We start from the raw sequence: 21,092 nt of genomic DNA, 5'->3' as shown, positions 1-21,092 counted from the left end.
AAATTGCAAACTTTCACCATTCTGAATAATACTTAACAAAATAGTTCATAACTAGTACTGGTAGCTGATCTAACAATCACTCAATGCCGATTTACCAAAACATTATCGGTAGCAACTTAAGTGTTCATCATAAAGTAAAGACATTAAATGCATAACTCAATAATCCATCCACAACATGAACACAAGGATTTTTCACATGGAAACCCAAATGGGAAAAACCACGGTGGGAATTAGTACCCACAAAATATTGCACTCTTTCGGAATGTGCCCTATTAGGCGCCTAGCCCAGTTAGGAGATTTACAACAATGCTCGGTTAAGAGAATATCCTGTTAGGAGTCGCCCGATCATGGGATTTTACACCTTAGCTTCATTAGGAGCTTTACCCTGTTAGGAGTAGCCTTGCTGGAGGATTTAAACTCAAGTTGTTGAGCTACCCGATTAAGGGATTTATATAATCAGGCTTGTTAGGACCTACCGGGTTAAGGGATTTTAAATGCTGCTGCAACCGTTAGGAAACAACAAATAAATGATCTGATCAATGCACTTCTTGCTAATATAGATCCTTGTAAGCTTCAATTTGCTTCACTCATGCAGACATCTCTATCTGGCTCGACACAAACACACTTCTCTGATCACTGACACAATAAGCCTTCTAAAACTTGACCTAAATAACCTTTACAATTAGGTCGGTTACAAAACCCTAACCTACAATGAATCTATGCCATAGATCACATCAGATCATTACAAATCATTACAGATTATCATATAGATCATTACAAATCATTACAGATCATTACAACAAATTACAAGGCAATTACAACTGTTGAATGATCATAACTCATCACCGCACATCGATCTAATAAGTTGTCAAACCCTTATCACATTCTGCTAAGCACTTCGCTACTTCCCAATAAATTTGATCCTTATATGCGCCAAAATAACATCTTATCTTTTCACACAGATTTTGACACGTCATCATCAACTTATGCACATGAAAATAATCACCGCCAAACCATAAATCATCATCGGTCAAAAATCTTGTTACCAGTTGTCAAACCCTAGTTGTTTATACAATAGTCAATAACAAACATGACTTCCAGTTCTCCAAACATGATGCGGTTCAATTCATAAACTCCTTATGATGTCATAAGCACACATTCCAAACCGCAACACCTGACTCAACATGGATCTCTACCACATCCATCCTTCTCTGTTCCTGCTTACCCATTCATTGTAACTTAGAAGCTTAGCTTTCCAGCTCAATCCAATTCAACCCATTATTGGTTAGACTTAATCAGTAGACTTAGATGACATACCAAGCATAAACAAACATGGACAAATATGGTTACCATCAATGACAACACAAATAACTGATCATTAAGCATCATATCATAATTATATCATCAGCAACAGTCCATCGATATATCATCATCAATAGTCCTTTACCAGTACACCATTATCTCCATTAGTTATGCCAACATGCCAACAATCTCCCCCTTTGGCATTGGCGGCAACAAAAAAAAAACTGCAACACAAAAATCTCATCATGAAACCTGTTAAGTCTGTTGTACATCACTATTCGGTCATCAGTTCTTCTCCTCCTATCATATTTATTCTTCCTTGACTATTACATTTCTTCTCCCCCTTTGACAACAATGCCAAAGGTGCAAAGGAGTCTTCTGTCATCATCTCAGCTGCTCCCCCTGAGGAGTAGCCCACTTCTCATCAATCCACAGTGAAAGATATTCAATTAATTCCACTGGATTGATGCTTCACCAACATCCTAGTTGATCTTGGGTAGGGGTATAACCCCTAACTTACCTCTAAGATTTTCAAAGGTAACCTTAGGTAAAAAATTTGTGAATATATCTCCCAGCTACTCTTTACTTGACACATGCTCCAATCTCACTTTCTTTTCCTGTACTCTTTCTCTCAGAAAGTGATACTTCAATTCAATATGTTTAGTCCTTGCATGCAGTATCGGGTTCTTAGAAATGTTTATAGCAGTAGTGTTATCACAATGTATAATCACCAATTCTCTCATATCTTGCTTGAATCCTTCCAAGACATGTGTCAGCCATATAGCTTGTGTACAATTCATTGATGCAACCACATATTCTACTTCATTTGTACAGTGAGATATACAAGTCTATTTCTTATTGGTCCAAGATACCAGTTTGCCACCTAGAAAGCATGAACCACCGATTATGCTCTTCCGGTCATCTAAATTCCTTGTCCAATCAACATTAGTGCATACCTACAAAGAAAAATTGCTTCTGTATGGATACCTTAATCTATAATCAACTTTCCCTCTAAGATACCTGAATATCCTCTTCACTGATGTCATATGTGTCTGCTTAGGGCTCTTTTGAAATCTTGCTACTAAACCAACTACATGGGCAATATCCGGTCTACTATGAACAACATAATGCAATTTCCCAATCATGGACCTATATTCCTTCTCATCCATAGAGGGCGAATCATCCTCTTTTGACAATCTGCAACCAGTAACCATAGGTGTTCCAACCGGTTTACAGTCTTCCATTCCAAAGGTTTTTAACACTTCCTTCACATGCTTGGACTGACAGATAAAAATTCCACCTTTTAGCTGTTGGACTTGCATTCCAATAATTTTTTTTTATCTCACGTATAAGAGACATTTCAAATTCTTTCCTCATCTCATCTGTAAAATTCATACTCATATCATCATTTCCTCCAAATATAATGTCATCAACAAATACTTCTGCAATCAACATCTTGTCTCCTTCAGTATTCAAATAAATATTGTTGTCCTCACTGGTTCTCTAGAATCCCATCTTTATCAGATGTGCATGAAGTCTTTCAAACCATGCCCTTGGTGCTTGCTTCAATCCATATAATGCCTTATGCAGTTTGCATACCATATCCTTATCTTCTATCAATGCAAACCCATCTAGTTATTCAATATACACCTCTTCTTCAAGAATACGATTCATAAATGCCGACTTTACTTCCATTTGATAGACTTTAAAGACTTTAAATGCTGCAAATGCAAGTATAATCCTAAATCCTTCAAGCCTAGCAATCTGTGCAAAGGCCTCTCCATAATCTTCACCTTCTTCTTGTGCATACCCTTTGCATACTAGTCTTGCTTTATTTCTAACAACTTCTCCATCTTCATTCAACTTGTTTCTAAATACCCACTTTGTTCCAATTTCATTTTTATCATTAGTTCTAGGAACAAGTGACCATGTATTGTTTTTCTCAATTTGATCAAGTTCTTCATTCATTGCATTTAACCAGTCATCATCCTTAAGAGCGTCTCTAACTATCTTTAGGTCAACTGTAGAAATCATATAAGAGATTTCTCTAATTTTTCTTCTAGTTTGCACTCCAACATTCTTGTCACCTATGATCTGGTCTTCAGAATGATTTAGCTTTACATATATAGGAATTACCTGTTCTAGTGAAACAACCTCTTCTTGTTCTTCATCTTCTTCATCTACCGGTTGAGCATCTTCATCTGCACTGTTTTTCTCAACATCTTTTTGCACATCCGGTTCAATAAATATAAGTTTTTGTTCATCAGATGCTAGATCAGATTTGCTGGTATCATCAGTTTCATTAGAGTACTCATCAAATTTTACATTCACACTCTCCACAATCTTCTTTGTCCTTTATTTATAACACTTGAAAGCTTTGCTCTTAGTGGAGTAGCCAAGAAATGTTCCTTCATCACTCTTAACATCAAATTTACCAGTATAATCATCTCTTTTTATAAAACATCTGCTACCAAAAACTTTGAAGTAACTAACATTAGGAGTTTTACTATACAATAGCTCATAAACTGTTTTATCATTACCTTTCTTCACATGTACCTGGTTCAATGTGTAAACAACAAATTGACCGCTTCTCTCCAAGAAATCTTAGGTACATCTCGTTGTATTAGCATAGTCCTAGCTACTTCAACAATGGTCCGGTTTCTCCTTTCTGCAATTCCATTCTACTATGGTGTCCTTGGAGAAAATAACTGCCTCTTAATTCCATTTCATCACAATATCTCACAAACTCATCAGATGTAAACTCTCTGTTGAAATGTGGCGACTGATCAGCAAAGTACTGTACACTTGGGGTTTTTTTGTTGATGAAAACTGACATTGTAATAAAACCCTAAAAAAGGCCGACTTTGTTTGTTGCCCTAAAAACGCATGTTATAAGCGGCTGGGATGCTTAAGGCATTGGAAGGTTGATGTACTGTTTTTGCTGGATAATAAGAAAGATTGGACGGCTGTGTATGGTGGACGTAACCCATTCTGGATGAACCACGTTAAATCTCTGTGTTATCTGTGTCCTATTTTATTTCTTTATCTTTTGTATTTAAATCTGCATATAATTGTTAGTTCATATTTGCTTCGGATCTACTTGAAACCCTAACAATTGGTATCAGAGCGAGGTTTTCTGTAAATTGGCAGGACTTTCAGATTTGAGTGGGAGCAATGGAGGATTCCAAATTCAAGGTCGAAAAGTTTAACGGCCAGAATTATCAGTTATGGAAAATGCAGATGGAGGATTACCTGTATCAAAAGGATTTGTGGCGGCCATTGGAAGGAAAGGCAAAGAAACCGACCACAATATCAGATGAAGAGTGGGACATTTTAGATAGAAAGGCACTGGGATCCATTCGATTGTGCCTTGTGGCATCTGTAGCATTCAATATAACAGAAGCAAAAACGACTGTAGATTTGATGGCAACATTGGCTAAGCTGTATGAGAAACCCTTGGCTTCGAATAAGGTATTTCTTATGAAGCGTTTGTTTAATTTGAAAATGAGTGAGGGAGGATCTGTAGTGGAGCACTTAAATGAATTTAATACAATTACCAGTCAATTGTCTTCGGTAAAAATTACCTTTGCAAAAGAGGTTAGGGCTCTCTTGATTTTATGTTCTTTGCTAGAAAGATGGAATAGATTGGTTATGGCTGTAAGTAACTCTATCTCTGGTAAAAATACTTTGGTATTTGATGATATTGTTGGTGTTATCCTAAGCGAGGAAATGCGAAGGAAAAGCACAGGTGAGACTCCAACATCATCGAGTAGTGTTTTGAATGTGGAGAATAGAGGAAGATCAAAGGAAAGAGGAAAAGGCCCTGGGAATGAGAAGTCACGCGGGAAGTCAAAGAAAGGACGCTCTCAATCTAGAGGAAAGAAAGATTGCTGGTACTGCAGAAACCCTGGTCATCTAAAGAAAGATTGTTGGTCTCGGAAAAACAAAGAAGGAGACAAAAATGAAAATGACAGTAAGGAAGCTAATATTGCAAGTAATACTTTACAAGATGCTTTAATCTTATGTTTGGATAATGTTAATGATTCTTGGGTAATAGATTCTGGGGCTTCATTTCATGCTACACCCCATAGAAAATATTTTCTAGATTATGTTCAAGGTGATTTTGGACAAGTATATATGGGTGATGATGAGCCCTGTCAAATTGTTGGAAAAGGAAAGATAAAGATCAAGTTGCAGAATGGTAATGACTGGTTTCTGCAGGAGGTAAGACATGTTCCTAATTTAAGAAGAAATTTAATTTCTGCAGGGCAACTAGGTAGTGAAGGTTGCATAGTTACCTTCTCAGATAGTATGTGGAAGGTCACTAAAGGATCATTAGTAGTATCTAAAGGTGCGAAGGTAGGAACATTATATCTGTGTACTGGTAACACTTACTCTACCTTAGCTGCTACATATAAAGTTACTGCAGGGACAACAACAATAAATATTGCAAGAACAGATTCGATAATGTGGCACCATAGGCTTGGGCACATGAGTGAGAAAGGGACGAAAATCCTTCACACCAAAAATCTATTGCCAGGACTAAAGAAGATTGATTTAGAGTTCTGTGAAAACTGTGTTTATGGTAAATAGAAAAGAGTCAAATTTCTCAAGGTTGGGAAAGAGAAGAAGAGTGAGAAGTTAGAGCTTGTACATTCAGATGTATGGGGACCGGCTTAGGTATCATCTCTTGGTGGCTCTTGTTATTATGTTATTTTTATTGATGACTCAACCAGAAAAACATGGGTATATTTTCTAAAACAAAAATCAGATGTTTTTGAAACTTTTAAGAAATGGAAAGCTTTGGTTGAGAATGAGACAGGAAAAAAGTTGAAGTGTCTCAGATCAGATAATGGAGGTGAGTATTGCAGCAAAGCATTTGAAGATTACTGTTCCTTAAATGGGATTCGAAAGCAGAAGACAGTTCCAGGAACTCCACAGGAAAATGGTGTGTCAGAGAGAATGAATAGGACCATCATGGAATGTGCGAGGAGCATGAGATTGCATGCTGGATTGCCCTTACATTTTTGGGCAGATGCTATACATACTACTGTCTATTTGATAAATAGAGGACCTTCAACCCCTTTGGATGGTGGTATTCCAGAGGAGGCATGGACTGGTAAAAAGGTAAATTATTCTTTTCTAAAAACTTTTGGTTGCGAAGCTTTTGTCCATGTTGATAAAGAAAACAGAACCAAGCTTGATGCTAATTCTCAGAAATGTACCTTCATTGGATATGAGATAGATGAATATGGCTATCGGTTATGGGATTTTGAAAATAAGAAAATAATTAGAAGTAGAGATGTTATATTCAATGAGAAGGTTATGTATAAAGAACAGATGCAGGAAAAGAAGCATGAACAGGACAAACAAGAATATGTGGTGTTGGATGAGATTCCTGAAAATGAAATGCCACAGGTACCTGATGCTCAGCAACAACAGATTGTCCCACAAACTCCTGCAAGTGTTAGCCGTTCTATGACGACAAGTAGACCCCCTGAAAGATTTTCTCCTTCTTTGTATTCTATTTTATTAACAGGTTCTGGTGAACCAGAAGAATATGAAGAAGCAATGCAGGTGGATGCCAAACAACAGTGGCAGCTAGGCATGAAAGAGGAGATGGACTCCCTGATGAAAAATAAGACTTGGGACTTAGTTCCTTTACCTGCAGAAAAAAGAGCCTTGCCTAACAAATGGGTTTATCGACTGAAGGAGGAGGAAGGAGGTCAGAAAAGATATAAGGCCAGACTTGTGGTAAAAGGTTTTGCATAGAAAAAGGGTATAGATTATGATGAAATATTTTCTCCAGTTGTAAAAATGACTTCAATTAGAACTATACTTAATCTTGTGGCTGCAGATGATTTACATCTTGAACAATTAGATGTCAAAACAGCTTTTCTCCATGGAGATTTGGAGGAGGAAATTTACATGTTGCAACCACAGGGATATGAAGTCAAAGGTAAGGAGAACTTGGTGTGCAAGTTGAAGAAAAGTTTGTATGGCCTAAAGCAAGCACCCCGACAATGGTATTTAAAATTTGATAGTTTCATAGCTGAACATGGTTATCATAGATGTCATTCTGATCATTGTGTATATTTTAAGAGATTTGATAATGGCAGTTATATTATCCTGTTGCTTTATGTTGATGACATGCTTGTTGCTGGGTCTAACATGCAACATATAAATGATCTTAAACAGAAATTAGCCAGGTCATTTGCTATGAAGGATTTGGGTGCAGCTAAGCAAATTCTCGGTATGAGGATTACACGGGACAGGAAAAATAGAACCTTAAATTTGTCCCAAAGTGAGTATATAAAGAAGGTGTTGAAAAGATTTAACATGCAGGATGCAAAAGCAGTTAGTACACCTTTGGCTAGTCATTTCAAATTGACTAAGGAGATGTGCCCAAAGGCATAGGAAGAGGTTAATAAAATGTCTAACATCCCGTATTCATCAGCTGTTGGCAATTTGATGTATGCAATGGTATGCACAAGGCCAGATATTGCACATGCAATGGGAGTTGTGAGCAGGTTTATGAGTAATCCGGGTATGGAACATTGGAATGCTGTGAAATGGATTCTTCGGTATTTGAAAGGAACTACTACGAAGGCATTATGTTTCAAAGGATCTAATGCTGTTCTAAGTGGATTTGTTGACTCTGATCTGGCGGGTGATATTGATTCACGGAGGAGTACTACAGGGTATGTTTTTACTATAGGGGAACTGCAGTCAGTTGGATTTCTGGGTTGCAAAAGGTTGTTGCACTTTCAACCACTGAAGCTGAGTATGTTGCTGCTATAGAAGCCAACAAAGAGATGATTTGGTTGCAATGTTTTCTGAAGGAATTGGGTCAGACACAAGAGGATAGCCCATTGTATACTGATAGCCAGAGTGCCATTCATCTTGCGAAGAACTCTGCTTTTCATTCAAGGACAAAGCACATTCAGCTCAGGTACCACTTCATCCGGACTATTTTGGAGGAGGGTCAGTTACGACTTGAGAAAATTCACACAAGTGAGAATCCTGCCGATATGTTCACAAAGGCAGTTCCACAGGAGAAGCTGATTTCTCCATCAGTTTTTATTGGTCTTCTTGATTGATAATTGTGGAATTTATACCAGTCAAGTCCTAGTGTTTTATCCAGTGGATGTTGCATGTACAGTGGTGTCGTGTAGTATCAGTCTCCAAGTGGGAGATTGTTGAAATGTGGCGACTGATCAGCAAAGTACTGTACACTTAGCACATATCCTCGTCAGGGTCCGGGGCCGGGCTAGGCCCTGGGTAGGGGTTTGGGGGTGGCAGCCCCCGAGAAAGCAGGGGTTTGGGGGCGGCAGCCCCCGAGAAATTTTTTTTTTTGCCATTTTTTTTGTTGATGAAAACCGACATTGTAATAAAACCCTAAAAAAGGCCGACTTTGTTTGTTGCCCTAAAAACCCATGTTATAAGCGGCTGGGATGCTTAAGGCATTAGAAGGTTGATGTACTATTTTTGTTGGATAATAAGAAAGATTGGACGGCTGTGTATGGTGGACGTAACCCATTCTGGGTGAACCACGTTAAATCTCTGTGTTATCTGTGTCCTATTTTATTTCTTTATCTTTTGTATTTAAATTTGCATATAATTGTTAGTTCATATTTGCTTCGGATCTGCTTGAAACCCTAACACTCTCCACCCCGGTCTGATCTCAGGCACCTAAGATTCTTATCGGTTTCCTTTTCTAATAAGGCCTTGAATGCCTTGAACTTGCTGAAAGCATCCGACTTTTCCTTCAGAAAAGTAACCTACATCATTCTAGAAAAATCATTAGTAAATATCATGAAATATTTGTCACCATAAAAAATTCTAGTCCTCATAGGACCACATAAGTCAGTGTGCACCAAATTTAGAATATTCTAAGAAGAAAAAGATTTGTTCTTAAAAGAAGATGTAGTCATCTTACCCAACTTACATTCTTTACTCAACACATTGTCTGCTTTTACAAGTTATGGCATACCTCTCACTATACTAGATTTGCTGACCTTAACCACATTATCAAAGTTCACATGACAAAACCTTCTATGCCATAACCAACTATCTTCAATCTTAGCAACCAAATAACTATTCACATTAGTATTTAAATGGAATAAGTTACCTTTAGTTTGCTTACCAGTAGCAATCGGTTCTCCTTTGCATCCTAAGATCCTACAAACTCCACTCTTAAACTCAAGATGATAACCTTTGTCATTCAACTGACCAACACTCAACAAGTTATGTTTTAAACCTTGAACCCAAAATACATCATCAACATTACTTGTACCATTCAAAGAGATATAACCTTTACCTATAACCATACAAGGTGAATTGTTTCCAAATCTTACTACATCGCCATCAAATTCTTTAAGAGAAATAGACTTGTTGTTATCACCGGTCCTGTGGTATGGACAACCACTGTCAATAATCCATTCATCACTATTGTCAATGCAAGATACTAAAGCCTTCTTATCAGTCAGATATTCCTTAAAAAATAACAAAAATAATCTCCTCATTGTCTTCATCCTCAAATTCCTCATCAGTGACACCTTCATCAACTGCAACATAACACTGCTTCTTTCCTTTTCCCTTATATTTTTGAAACAATTCCTTTTGATCATTATTAGGACAGTGTGCAACAAGCAGTCCTATTTTGTTACAAGAGAAACATTTGAGAGGTAACTTACCTTTGTACTTACCAGTGCCTCTAGGAAGTCTTTTAGCCAATAGAGCTTCAAATTCCATCAGATTACCTTCATCATCCATATCAGCTTTACTACCTCCATGATGACTTGATCTGCATTCATGACTTTGACAAACATCTTTTCCTTTTCTCACCGGTACACTAGATACAGATGCTTTAAAAGCAGATTCTATCTTAGGTACATTGTTATCAAAACTATTTAACTCAAAAGTAGTGAGTTTACCAATCAAAGAATCAACAATAACCCTATCCTTAGTAACTGACCTCAACTCTTGAATAGAAGGCACTCTAATTGCATAGGCATACAATAGGGTTCTAAGCATCTTACTTACCACAATGTCTTCTTCTATAGTACCACCATCACTTTTGATTCCACCGACAACCTTTTTAATCCTCTGTTCATACTGAGTAATGTTTTCTCCTTCCATCATTCTGATATCATCAAACTTTCCTCTAAGACTCTCTTCTTTAGCCTTTTGAACATGCTTATCACCACCATAGATTAATTATAATCTCTCTCAAACTTCAAAAACAATCTCTAAATCATGGACATCATTATATTCAATATCAGACAATGAACTTACAATGGCTTCCAATGCTTGAATGCTTTCTTGCAACTCCCTCAACTAATCTGCAGTCAGAGGACCGATAGGAGGTACACACTTAGTAACAACATGCTGACAGAAATGATCACCCATGTTGGGAAAAATGGTGTCTCAACCTTGCATTTATGTGAGGTTACTATTTATAGTAAGTTTTCATTTGAGCATGAAATGGTGCGAAACTCTCCCTGAAGCTTCTGGTTGGTTAGATAAGCATTTCGGTAAAGTTGCGTCGCAAGGTCACAGCTAGTTTTGAAGATATTAAAGTTTTCATCTTGGAGGGGTGCAATAAAATGTTTAAACTTAATTTTGGGGACTTTAGAGGCTCCAAAATGCCCTGAAAAGTGGCCGTAACTGGCAAAGCAGGTTACGAGATGATAGAGCACTTCGCGAGCTTTCCGGCGCTTCAAACGGTTCGTCAATCGGACACCCGGTTCTCAAGTTATGGCCTCCGGAAGTTTGTACTCCTGAAATAGGAAAAATAATTTGTATCGGATACATAAATGAGCTGTAAAAGGGAGCGACACGTGTTGATGTGTGCTTTAACATGTCATAGAAGGGAGATAAGGTCGGCTACACCTTATTGGGTGGTTTTAGCCCATGGTTTTGTAATACCGTTTGATGGTTTCTTGTATTGTATCTCCTATTTATGAGGTGTGTGAGATAGAGGTTGTGTGTAGGAGTCTTATGGCTATTGAGTTGCCTCTGAATCTCTGATTAGTGCTACTCCTGCGAAGAGCTTGCTCTGCAAGTATTTTGTAATCTATTTTTGATTGCTGAATAAAATATTGAGCTACTTTTGGAGGGTGGGGTTTTTCTCCCGAAAGGGTTTTCCCCATGTAAATCATTGTGGTGTGGTATGAATGCTATTATATCTATTTCTATTTTCTGTAACTGTTGTAATGATCTGAAAAAGTTTTGCATTACCCTCCTCTCAAGGTTAGTGTAGGAAGTTGTTTCCGCTACTTAACTTCCTTACAAGTGGTATCAGAGCCTGATCACCTTTGGTTTCAATTGTGGGCAGTTGGGTTTTTTGAACTAATCCAGATTTGAGTGGGAGCTTGTGCAGAAGACACTTTTTGATCTTGTTGCAGGAATTTTTAGATGGCGAGTTCGTCAGGGAGAATAGAGGTGGAGAAATTTAATGGAAGTAATTTTGAGATGTGGAAGCTGAAGATGGAAGATCTGCTAATAGATCGAGATCTTTGGGATGCTGTTGATGCGAATGTCCAAAGACCCTCAGATCCTACTGCAGTAGCTCAGTATGATGTTATGGACCGAAAAGCCAAGGGTCTAATCAGACTGTGCCTGGCAGACTCTGTTCTAATCAATGTCCATGAAGAAAACTCTGCAAAGAAGCTATGGACTAAGCTTGGTGAGATGTATCAAGTGAAATCTTTATTAAATCAAATTTTCTTAAGAAAGAAATTGTATTCCTTGAAGATGGAAGAGGGTGGACGAATTGCAGACCACCTAGAAGCATTCAATATGATTGTGGCTCAATTAGTATCCGTCGGTGTTAAGATGGATGAGGAGGAGAAATGTCAGATCTTGCTTTGTTCTTTGCCTGATTCGTGGGATTCTCTTGTTATGGCTATCGGTAGTACTTCTGTTGTTTTGAAATCTGAAGACGTGGTGGGTGCCCTACTCGGTGAAGAGATGCGAAGGAAGGTATCCATTAGTTCAAAGGAAGCCCTAACCGTTCGTGGAAGACCTAAGGAGAAAGGCAAGAAGAATGAGAAGCGCGGCAAGTCCAAATCCAAAGGGAGATCGAAATCTCCTGGAAAGTCCAAAGTCATTTGCTGGAATTGCTGTAAACCGGGTCACATCCGTAAGGACTGCAAAGAAGAAAAGAAGAAGAAAAAGAAAAAGTTCGATTCTGATTTTGAGTCCGACAAGGAAGATGGCGATGCATTTATTGCGGCTTTGGCGACTCATGCAGGTAATGATGCCTGGCTAATTGACTCAGGTGCATCTTTTCATATGACTTCCAATAGAGATTGGTTTTCTGAATATGAAGGATTTAATGGAGGTAAGGTGTACTTGGGTGATGATTCACAACTAGACATTGTTGGTCGAGGTAAAGTTAGAATCAGGTTTTCTGATGGTAGAATAAAAAGGATTAATGGTGTGCTGCATATCCCTGGATTAAAACGAAACCTGTTATCTGTGAGCAAACTGATAGATGCAGGTGTGCAGGTAGTCTTTTCTGAAGTAGGATGTAAGATGATTAAGGGTGCTATGGTAGTTGCTAGAGGTGTCAGGTTTGGCACTTTGTATAAGCTTGAAGCATACACTGTTGAATGTAATAGCACTTCTGTAAAAAACAAATTTGCGGATACTTCACTAGAAGATTTGAAGGTTTCACCTTCAGCAGATGGAAATGGTTTTTGGGTACCTAAGGGTGCTCTTTCGTCTGAAGCAAAGTTACCTGCAGAGAAGACTATGTTATGGCACCAGAGACTTGGCCACATTGGAGAAAAGGGTCTAAGGACCTTGAAAAATAAAAATCTTGTTGAAAGTTTGAATGATTGTAATCTTGACTTTGATTTCTGTGAGCATTGCATTTATGGAAAACAAAACCGCGTTCAGTTTTACTCGAGTTCTCATAAAACTTGTGGTGTTTTGGATCTTATCCATTCTGATGTGTTTGGTCCAGTAGATGTCTCTTCGATTGGAAAATCCACATATTATGTTTCATTTATTGATGATTTTAGTAGAAGGACATGGGTATATTTTCTAAAGAGTAAATCTGAAGTTTTTAGTCGTTTTAAAGAATTTAAAGCAATGGTTGAGTTGCAGACTGGAAAGAAAATAAAATGTTTGAGAACTGATAATGGCGGTGAGTTTTGCTCTAATGATTTTGATAGATTCTGTAAAGACTGTGGAATTAACAGGCATAAGACAACTCCGTATTCTCCACAGCAGAATGGAGTTGCAGAAAGAATGAACAGGACACTGATGGAGAAGGCTAGGAGTATGTTGAGTGGTGCTGGTCTCGAACAAAAGTTTTGGGCTGAAGCTGTTGCCACTGCTTGCTACCTAATTAACAGGTCTCCTACATCAGCTCTTGTTGATAAAACGCCTATGGAAGCATGGTCAGGTCACAAGCCTTCATTGAGACATCTTAGAGTTTTTGGTTGCGAGGCATATGCACATGTGCCAAAGGAGAAGCGAACAAAGTTGGAGAACAAGGCTGTGAAATGTATCTTCATCGGGTATAGTTATGGTGTGAAAGGATACAAGCTTTGGGACCCTGTTGCACAAAAGGTAATTCACAGTAGAAGTGTTATTTTTAGAGAAATTAAGTCTCCTTCTGTTACACTGCAGCCAGAACAGACTAAAAAGGAAGATGTGATTCAACTTCCTTCTACACCTGAAAGAGTTGAATCGAGACCCCTAGATAGGCAAGAATTTGAGGAGAGCTCGTCTAGCTCTGAATCTTCAGAAGAAGAGGAAGAACCTCCAACTCAGCTTGTTCGAAGGTCTACAAGACATAGACAACCACCTGAAAGGTATTCACCTGATGATTGGAGATGTATTTTTGCTTTGAATACTAGTGTGGATGAACCGAAATCTGTAGAAGAGGCATTAGGTATGAATGATGCAGAATCCTGGAAGATTGCTATGGAGGAAGAAATGGCAGCTTTGAAAAAGAATGATACATGGGATCTTGTACCATTGCCTGAAGGACGAAAACCTGTTGGTTGTAAATGGGTGTTCAAGAAAAAGATTGGTTCAGATGGAAGCATTGAGAAGTATAAAGCAAGGTTGGTTGCAAAAGGCTACTCTCAGGTTGAGGGTGTTGATTACGGTGAGATATTTTCTCCTGTTGCAAAAATGACGTCCATTAGATTTTTGCTTTCTATTGCTACTGCTTATGATTTAGAGGTTGAGCAAATGGATGTGAAAACTGCTTTCCTTCATGGTGATTTGGAGGAAGATATTTATATGACACAGCCGGAGCACTATGTGGTGAAAGGCAAAAGTAATTTGGTCTGTAAATTGAAGAAATCTTTGTATGGCCTCAAACAAAGTCCTAGGATGTGGTACCAGAAATTTGATACATATGTGTTGAGTTTGGGATTTGAACGTTCTAAATTAGATCACTGTGTTTATTATAAATCTTATGGTGATCATTTCTTATTCATTGCATTGTATGTTGATGATATGTTATTCACTGGTAAAGGGAAAGGTATGATTTCAGAACTGAAGTCTCAGCTCGCTGCTAAATTTGAAATGAAAGATCTTGGTGCAGCAAAGCACATTCTTGGGATGGAAATTAGAAGAGATAGGGTGAACAGAAAGCTATGGCTAGGCCAGAGTAAGTATGTGAATTCAGTGTTACAGAGGTTCAACATGCAGAATTGTAGACCATTGAGTGTTCCTTTTACAGTTGGAATGAAACTATCCATTTCAGATTGTCCTACATCCCCATTGGAGATGGAAGACATGAGCAGAGTGCCTTACCAGAGTGCGGTTGGAAGCTTGATGTATGCTATGGTCTGTACTAGACCAGACATTGCCCAAGCAGTGGGAGTACTTTCTAGATATATGTCTAATCCTGGTAGAGTTCATTGGGATGCAGTCAAAAGAGTCTTCAGATATTTGAAGGGTACTTCAGAGTATTCTCTGTGTTATCATGGTAATTCAGTTGGAGACATGACTTCCCTTGATATCCATGGTTATGTGGATTCAGATTGGGCAGGTGATATTGATAGAAGAAGATCCACCAGTGCTTATGTGTTTACTTTGTTTGGTGGTGCAATTAGTTGGATGAGTAAGCGACAGGCTGTGGTTGCTCTATCCACTACTGAAGCAGAGTATATGGCAGCTACTCATGCTTGTAAAGAGGCCATTTGGCTTAAGAGACTGTGTTCGGATATTGGAATAAAACAAGGTACAGTGACAATTTACTGTGACAGTCAGAGTGCAATTAGCCTAGCTAAGAACCCGACATTTCATGCCCGGACCAAACATATTGATGTTCAGTATCATTTTGTTAGAGATATGGTCGAAGATGGTAGGGTGAAGCTGGTTAAGGTGGAAACTTTGATGAATGTTGTAGATGCTTTAACTAAGGCTGTGAGCACAAAGAAGTTCAGATGGTGTTCAGAGTCTATGGGCCTTATGGCCCCTAGCAATTGATTCATTGTGTTGACATTCCCTTCCGCTCATGCAAGGTGTTCGACAAGTGGGAGATTTGTTGGGAAAAATGGTGTCTCAACCTTGCATTTATGTGAGGTTACTATTTATAGTAAGTTTTCATTTGAGCACGAAATGGTGCGAAACTCTCCCTGAAGCTTCTGGTTGGTTAGATAAGCATTTCGGTAAAGTTGCGTCGCAAGGTCACAGCTAGTTTTGAAGATATTAAAGTTTTCATCTTGGAGGGGTGCAATAAAATGTTTAAACTTAATTTTGGGGACTTTAGAGGCTCCAAAACGCCCTGAAAAGTGGCCGTAACCGGCGAAACGGGTTACGAGGTGATAGAGCACTTCGCGAGCTTTTCGGCGCTTCAAACGGTTCGTCAATCGGACACCCGGTTCTCAAGTTATGGCCTCCGGAAGTTTGTACTCCTGAAATAGGAAAAATAATTTGTATCGGATACATAAATGAGCTGTAAAAGGGAGCGACACGTGTTGATGTGTGCTTTAACATGTCATAGAAGGGAGATAAGGTCGGCTACACCTTATTGGGTGGTTTTAGCCCATGGTTTTGTAATACCGTTTGATGGTTTCTTGTATTGTATCTCCTATTTATGAGGTGTGTGAGATAGAGGTTGTGTGTAAGAGTCTTATGGCTATTGAGTTGCCTCTGAATCTCTGATTAGTGCTACTCCTGGGAAGAGCTTGCTCTGCAAGTATTTTGTAATCTATTTTTGATTGCTGAATAAAATATTGAGCTGCTTTTGGAGGGTGGGGTTTTTCTCCCGAAAGGGTTTTCCCCACGTAAATCATTGTGGTGTGGTATGAATGCTATTATATCTATTTCTATTTTCTGTAACTGTTGTAATGATCTGAAAAAGTTTTGCATTACCCTCCTCTCAAGGTTAGTGTAGGAAGTTGTTTCCGCTACTTAACTTCCTTACAACCCATACCTTTGATATATATCTTCATTCTATCACTCCATATTTTTTAGTTGTCCTTAGTGAATTTGGGACCCTCCTTCATCATCTTCCTCAGATCTTTTCCTCAAGCGGTTAAACTTCTGCACAAAGAGGATCTAATGCTCTGATACCAATTGTTAATGTGAGGATCTGGTTAAACTGAGAGGGGGGGGGGTGAATCAGTGATAGCAGTAAATTGCAAACTTTCACCAATCTAAACAATACTTCATAAAACAGTTCATAACTAGTACCAGTAGCTGATCTAACAATCACTTAATGCAGATTTACCAAAACATTACTTGTGTTCATCATAAAGTAAAGACATCGAATGCATAACTCAATAACCCATCCACAACATGAACAAAAGTATTTTTCACTTGGAAACCCAAATGGAAAAAACCACGGTTGGAATTAGTACCCACAAAATATTGCACTCTTTTGGAATGCGCCTTGTTAGGAGCCTAGCCTGGTTAGGAGCTTTACAACAATGCCTGGTTAAGAGCAGACCCTGTTAGGAGTCACCCGGTCAAGGGATTTTACATCTTATCTATATTAGGAGCTTTACCTTGTTAGGAGTAACCTCGTTGGAGGATTTAAACTCAAGTTGTTGAGCTACCCAATTAAGGGATTTATGCAATCAGGCCTATTAGGACCTACCTGGTTAAAGTTTTTTAAATGTTGTTGCACTGTTAGGAAACAATAGATAAATGATCTGATCAATGCACTTCTTGCTAATAAAGCTCCTTGTAAGCTCCAATCTGCTTCACTCATGCAGACATCTCTATCTGGTTTCACACACACACACACACACACACACACACACACACACACACACACACTTCTTAGATCATTGACACGACAAACCTTCTAAAAATTGACCTAAATAACCTTTACAATTAGGTTGGTTACAAAACCCTAACCTATAATGAATCTACATCATAGATCATGTCAAATCATTACAAATCATTACAGATAATCATACAGATCATTACAAATCATTACAGATTATTACAACAAATTACAAGACAATTATAATCGTTGAATGATCATAAATCATTACTGCACATCGATCTAATAAGCTGTCAAACCTTTATCACATTCTGCTAAGCACTTCATTGCTTCCCAAGAAATTTGATCCTTGTACGCGCCAAAACAACATCTTATCTCTTCACATGGATTTTGACACGTCATCATCAACTTATGCACATGAAAAGAATCACTGCCAAACCATAAACCATCACCGGTCAAAGATCTTGTTACCGGTTCTGAAATCCTAGCTGTTTATACAACAGTCAATAACAAACATGACTTCTGGTTCTCCAAACATGATGCGGTTCAAGTCATAGACTCCTTATGATGTCATAAGCACACATTCCAAACCGCAACACTTGACTCAACATGGATCTCTACCACATCCATCTCCTTCTCTATTCTTGCTTACCCATTCACTGTAACTTAGCAGTTTAGCTTTCCAGCTCAATCCAATTCAATCCATTACTGGTTAGAATTAATTACTAGACTTAGATGACATACCAAACATAAACAAACATGGACAAATATGGTTGCCATCAATGACATCACAAACAATTCATCATTAAGCATCATATCATAATTATATCATCACCAACAGTCCTTTACCGGTACACCATCATCTCCATCAGTTATGCCAACATGCCCACATATTACCTACTTAATAATGTTTCAAATCTCTTTGCTCATTATACAAGATCAAAGACATTCTAAGAAAACAATGGAATACCCACAACATCAATATCGATACGTGTTGATGTAACACCATAGTGCTATAGTAGATACTTTAATCTCTAAAAAGTTCCAATTCCATTGTAATTGGTCAATGAGTATTAATGGCCTAGGAGTATTTATAAATATAAGATCATAGATTCTCAAATTGAGATGTTCCAGTGTGTGATCCAACAAGACAATGGTTAAAATATGGAAGGGCCAATCTCATGAACAAACAATATGAAATTTGAAATGAGAGCATATGAACATGACATTCCATTCTAAGGGACAAGACAATGTTTACAACCTAGTCCAAATAAATGAAAATCTTAAAAGTTTGAAACTAATTTTATATTATAGATACAACTTTTTAAAATGATACATTGAAGAAGTCCCTTTATGTACTAAACAAAACAAATTAAATATTACGATTGCAAATTTATCTTCTACTTAAATATTACATTTTTCTAAATATTCAAATAATCAATAACAAATAATTTACAACTCATTCTTATAAAAAAGTGACCAAAACTCACTTTTCTCACAAACTATTAAAACTACCAAAAATAGGTACAAAGGTGTAAAAGGGAGGTTATTTTAAGCTAAGCTTATCCCTTCCCCTAGAGTAGTGCATTTTATTTTATCTTCTTGCTTTCTTTCCGTTAACGACTTTAACGGTTTGTCCTAAAAAGAGATGAATGCTTAACAAAGACTGCTCAAATCTTATTATATGGTTTGTTACGTGAATCTTTTTGAAGAAAGAAAATAGGTTGCAGATACTACTCCCAATCAGAAAATATACATATGAATTTCATGAGACACAATCAATCTATTTTATTATATTGTTATAGATTTTAAGTTGATGACATTGAGAGTTTCAAATTGAGATTCCACAATAAAACTTAATATTCTGATCATTTGATCTCAACTTCTTAAATAGATACTATTGTCAAGATTACATGAGCAGAAAAACACACCAGATTTTGATATTCTGCAAGCAAAATGTTGGCAGTCCAATATTGATGTTGTGTTTCATTCCATGCCTCTTCAGAGATGCAGCTCAGTACTCCTTTTAATTAACCTTGATCACTGCATATGTTCTTGGAGATCTTGCTTCTAGGTTTCACTTCAAATGCTCTGACAATAATAAAGACTTTACTGTATATAAGTTATAATAGAGGCCTTGAAAGTTTTCAACAAAATGATCTCTGAGCAGAAGTTTGAAGCTCAAAGTTATCCAGTGCACTACTGTTAGAGACTTTAGCCTCAGATCCACAGTCTGTTTCATGGTGGTAGAAATTGATCAACTGCTCCAAACTCATGTTCTGTGTGGCTCCATCATCCTTCTCCAACATCCACATTAGATGCTCAAAAACAACAGTATCACATGGAAGATTAAGAGCTCCCTTGTGGTTGAAACCAAACTCCTCCTCTGCCTTCTCAAGCAATTCTCTGAACACTGGATAATTCAAGTATGTCATGGGAATGATGAACCTCTTCAGCTCTTTTCCTACATAAACAGCCAAGTAACCCTCCGGAACATAAGTAGGAGAACCTTTTCTACTGCTCCCTTGAGAGCCTCCATTAATGGATGCAAATGCTTCCTTGTGGGTATTGGCCAACTTATGCCATTTCTTCACAAGCTGCTGCAACTTCACTATCTGGCGGATTTTATTTGCCTTGCTTGATCCACTCATTTTACAAGATCTATAGACAATCAGATCTTCTATGAAGAACCAAAATAGGTCAGTGGAACTTAAGGAAATGTTCCAACCAGTAATGGTTGTGTGTTACAAATAAAAATTATGACTCTGAGAGATTAGCCAGAATCTGAAAGCAAATAACAAACCACAAACCATTAGCAAACAAAGTGAAATGAATTTGGCACCAAATTTTCTTCTTACAAAGCTGACGATTTGCAGAAGATAAAACTCAAGCAGAAATGACTACTCACAACAAACCAAATTGAATGTACTAAAAAAATATGGTTGTATGAAGAACTCTTGACTAGGCTAAGTGTGAGCTTGGGTAGGGTTTTGCTAGCATGACTCTGATACCAACAGCGCCAACCTTAGAAACTATAAACCCAAATAGCAAATACTTGGCAAAAGCTTGACTCTAGAGTCTACACCCTTTATACCCAATACCCACTGAGGTTGATTCTACATCTTCTATACCCATATCCCATGAAATCAGAATGTATCTGATATTGTCAATACCTAGATGGATCTTAAGATTGGGAAGGAAAATAGATCTGTAGTACTCAAGAACACATCTACATTGAAGAATGGTTATTGTTAGGGACAAAAGTACTCTTACTCTAGATCAATATAAAGTCCATGCAAAGAGCATAACCAAGGCAAGTGTACCCTAACCCTAGAATGGAGAAACAAAACCTCGCTGTAACAATAACAATAGCCAAAGATTGAGACAGATCTAATTCCACACCTCCTATATGCAATGCATGAGAATATATTTGAGGTTATGATATGCTTCAGAGAACAAAAATGACAAGGATGAAGAACCAGTGGCCAACTTGATGAGTTCTGCACTGCTGTACTCCTGACCCATCATATGCTATAAGTAGTTGTAGTGGCTCATAATAGCCAAATATTTTGAAGTATAA

At 37.8% G+C, this 21,092-nt stretch overlaps 1 protein-coding gene across 1 annotated transcript; it reads right to left on the bottom strand.

The window, feature by feature from the left end:
- Nucleotides 1-19,659: 19,659 nt before the first annotated feature.
- On the bottom strand, nt 19,660-20,163 carry LOC131037106 (protein SMALL AUXIN UP-REGULATED RNA 51-like). The gene has a single exon (XM_057969143.2). It carries the CDS (start codon nt 20,161-20,163, stop codon nt 19,660-19,662), a length of 504 nt encoding a protein of 167 aa, XP_057825126.2.
- Between the last annotated feature and the right edge of the window lie 929 nt (nt 20,164-21,092).

The sequence above is a fragment of the Cryptomeria japonica genome, chromosome 2 (genome assembly GCF_030272615.1).
Source record: "Cryptomeria japonica chromosome 2, Sugi_1.0, whole genome shotgun sequence".
NCBI classification, from domain to species: domain Eukaryota; kingdom Viridiplantae; phylum Streptophyta; class Pinopsida; order Cupressales; family Cupressaceae; genus Cryptomeria; species Cryptomeria japonica.
The sequence above is the reverse complement of the archived record's forward strand: the minus strand, read 5'-3'. Positions and strand labels throughout refer to the sequence as shown.

Coding starts and splice junctions, on each gene's coding strand:
- LOC131037106 (XM_057969143.2), bottom strand. CDS start 20,163: ATGAGTGGATCAAGCAAGGCAAATAAAATCCGCCAGATAGTGAAGTTG.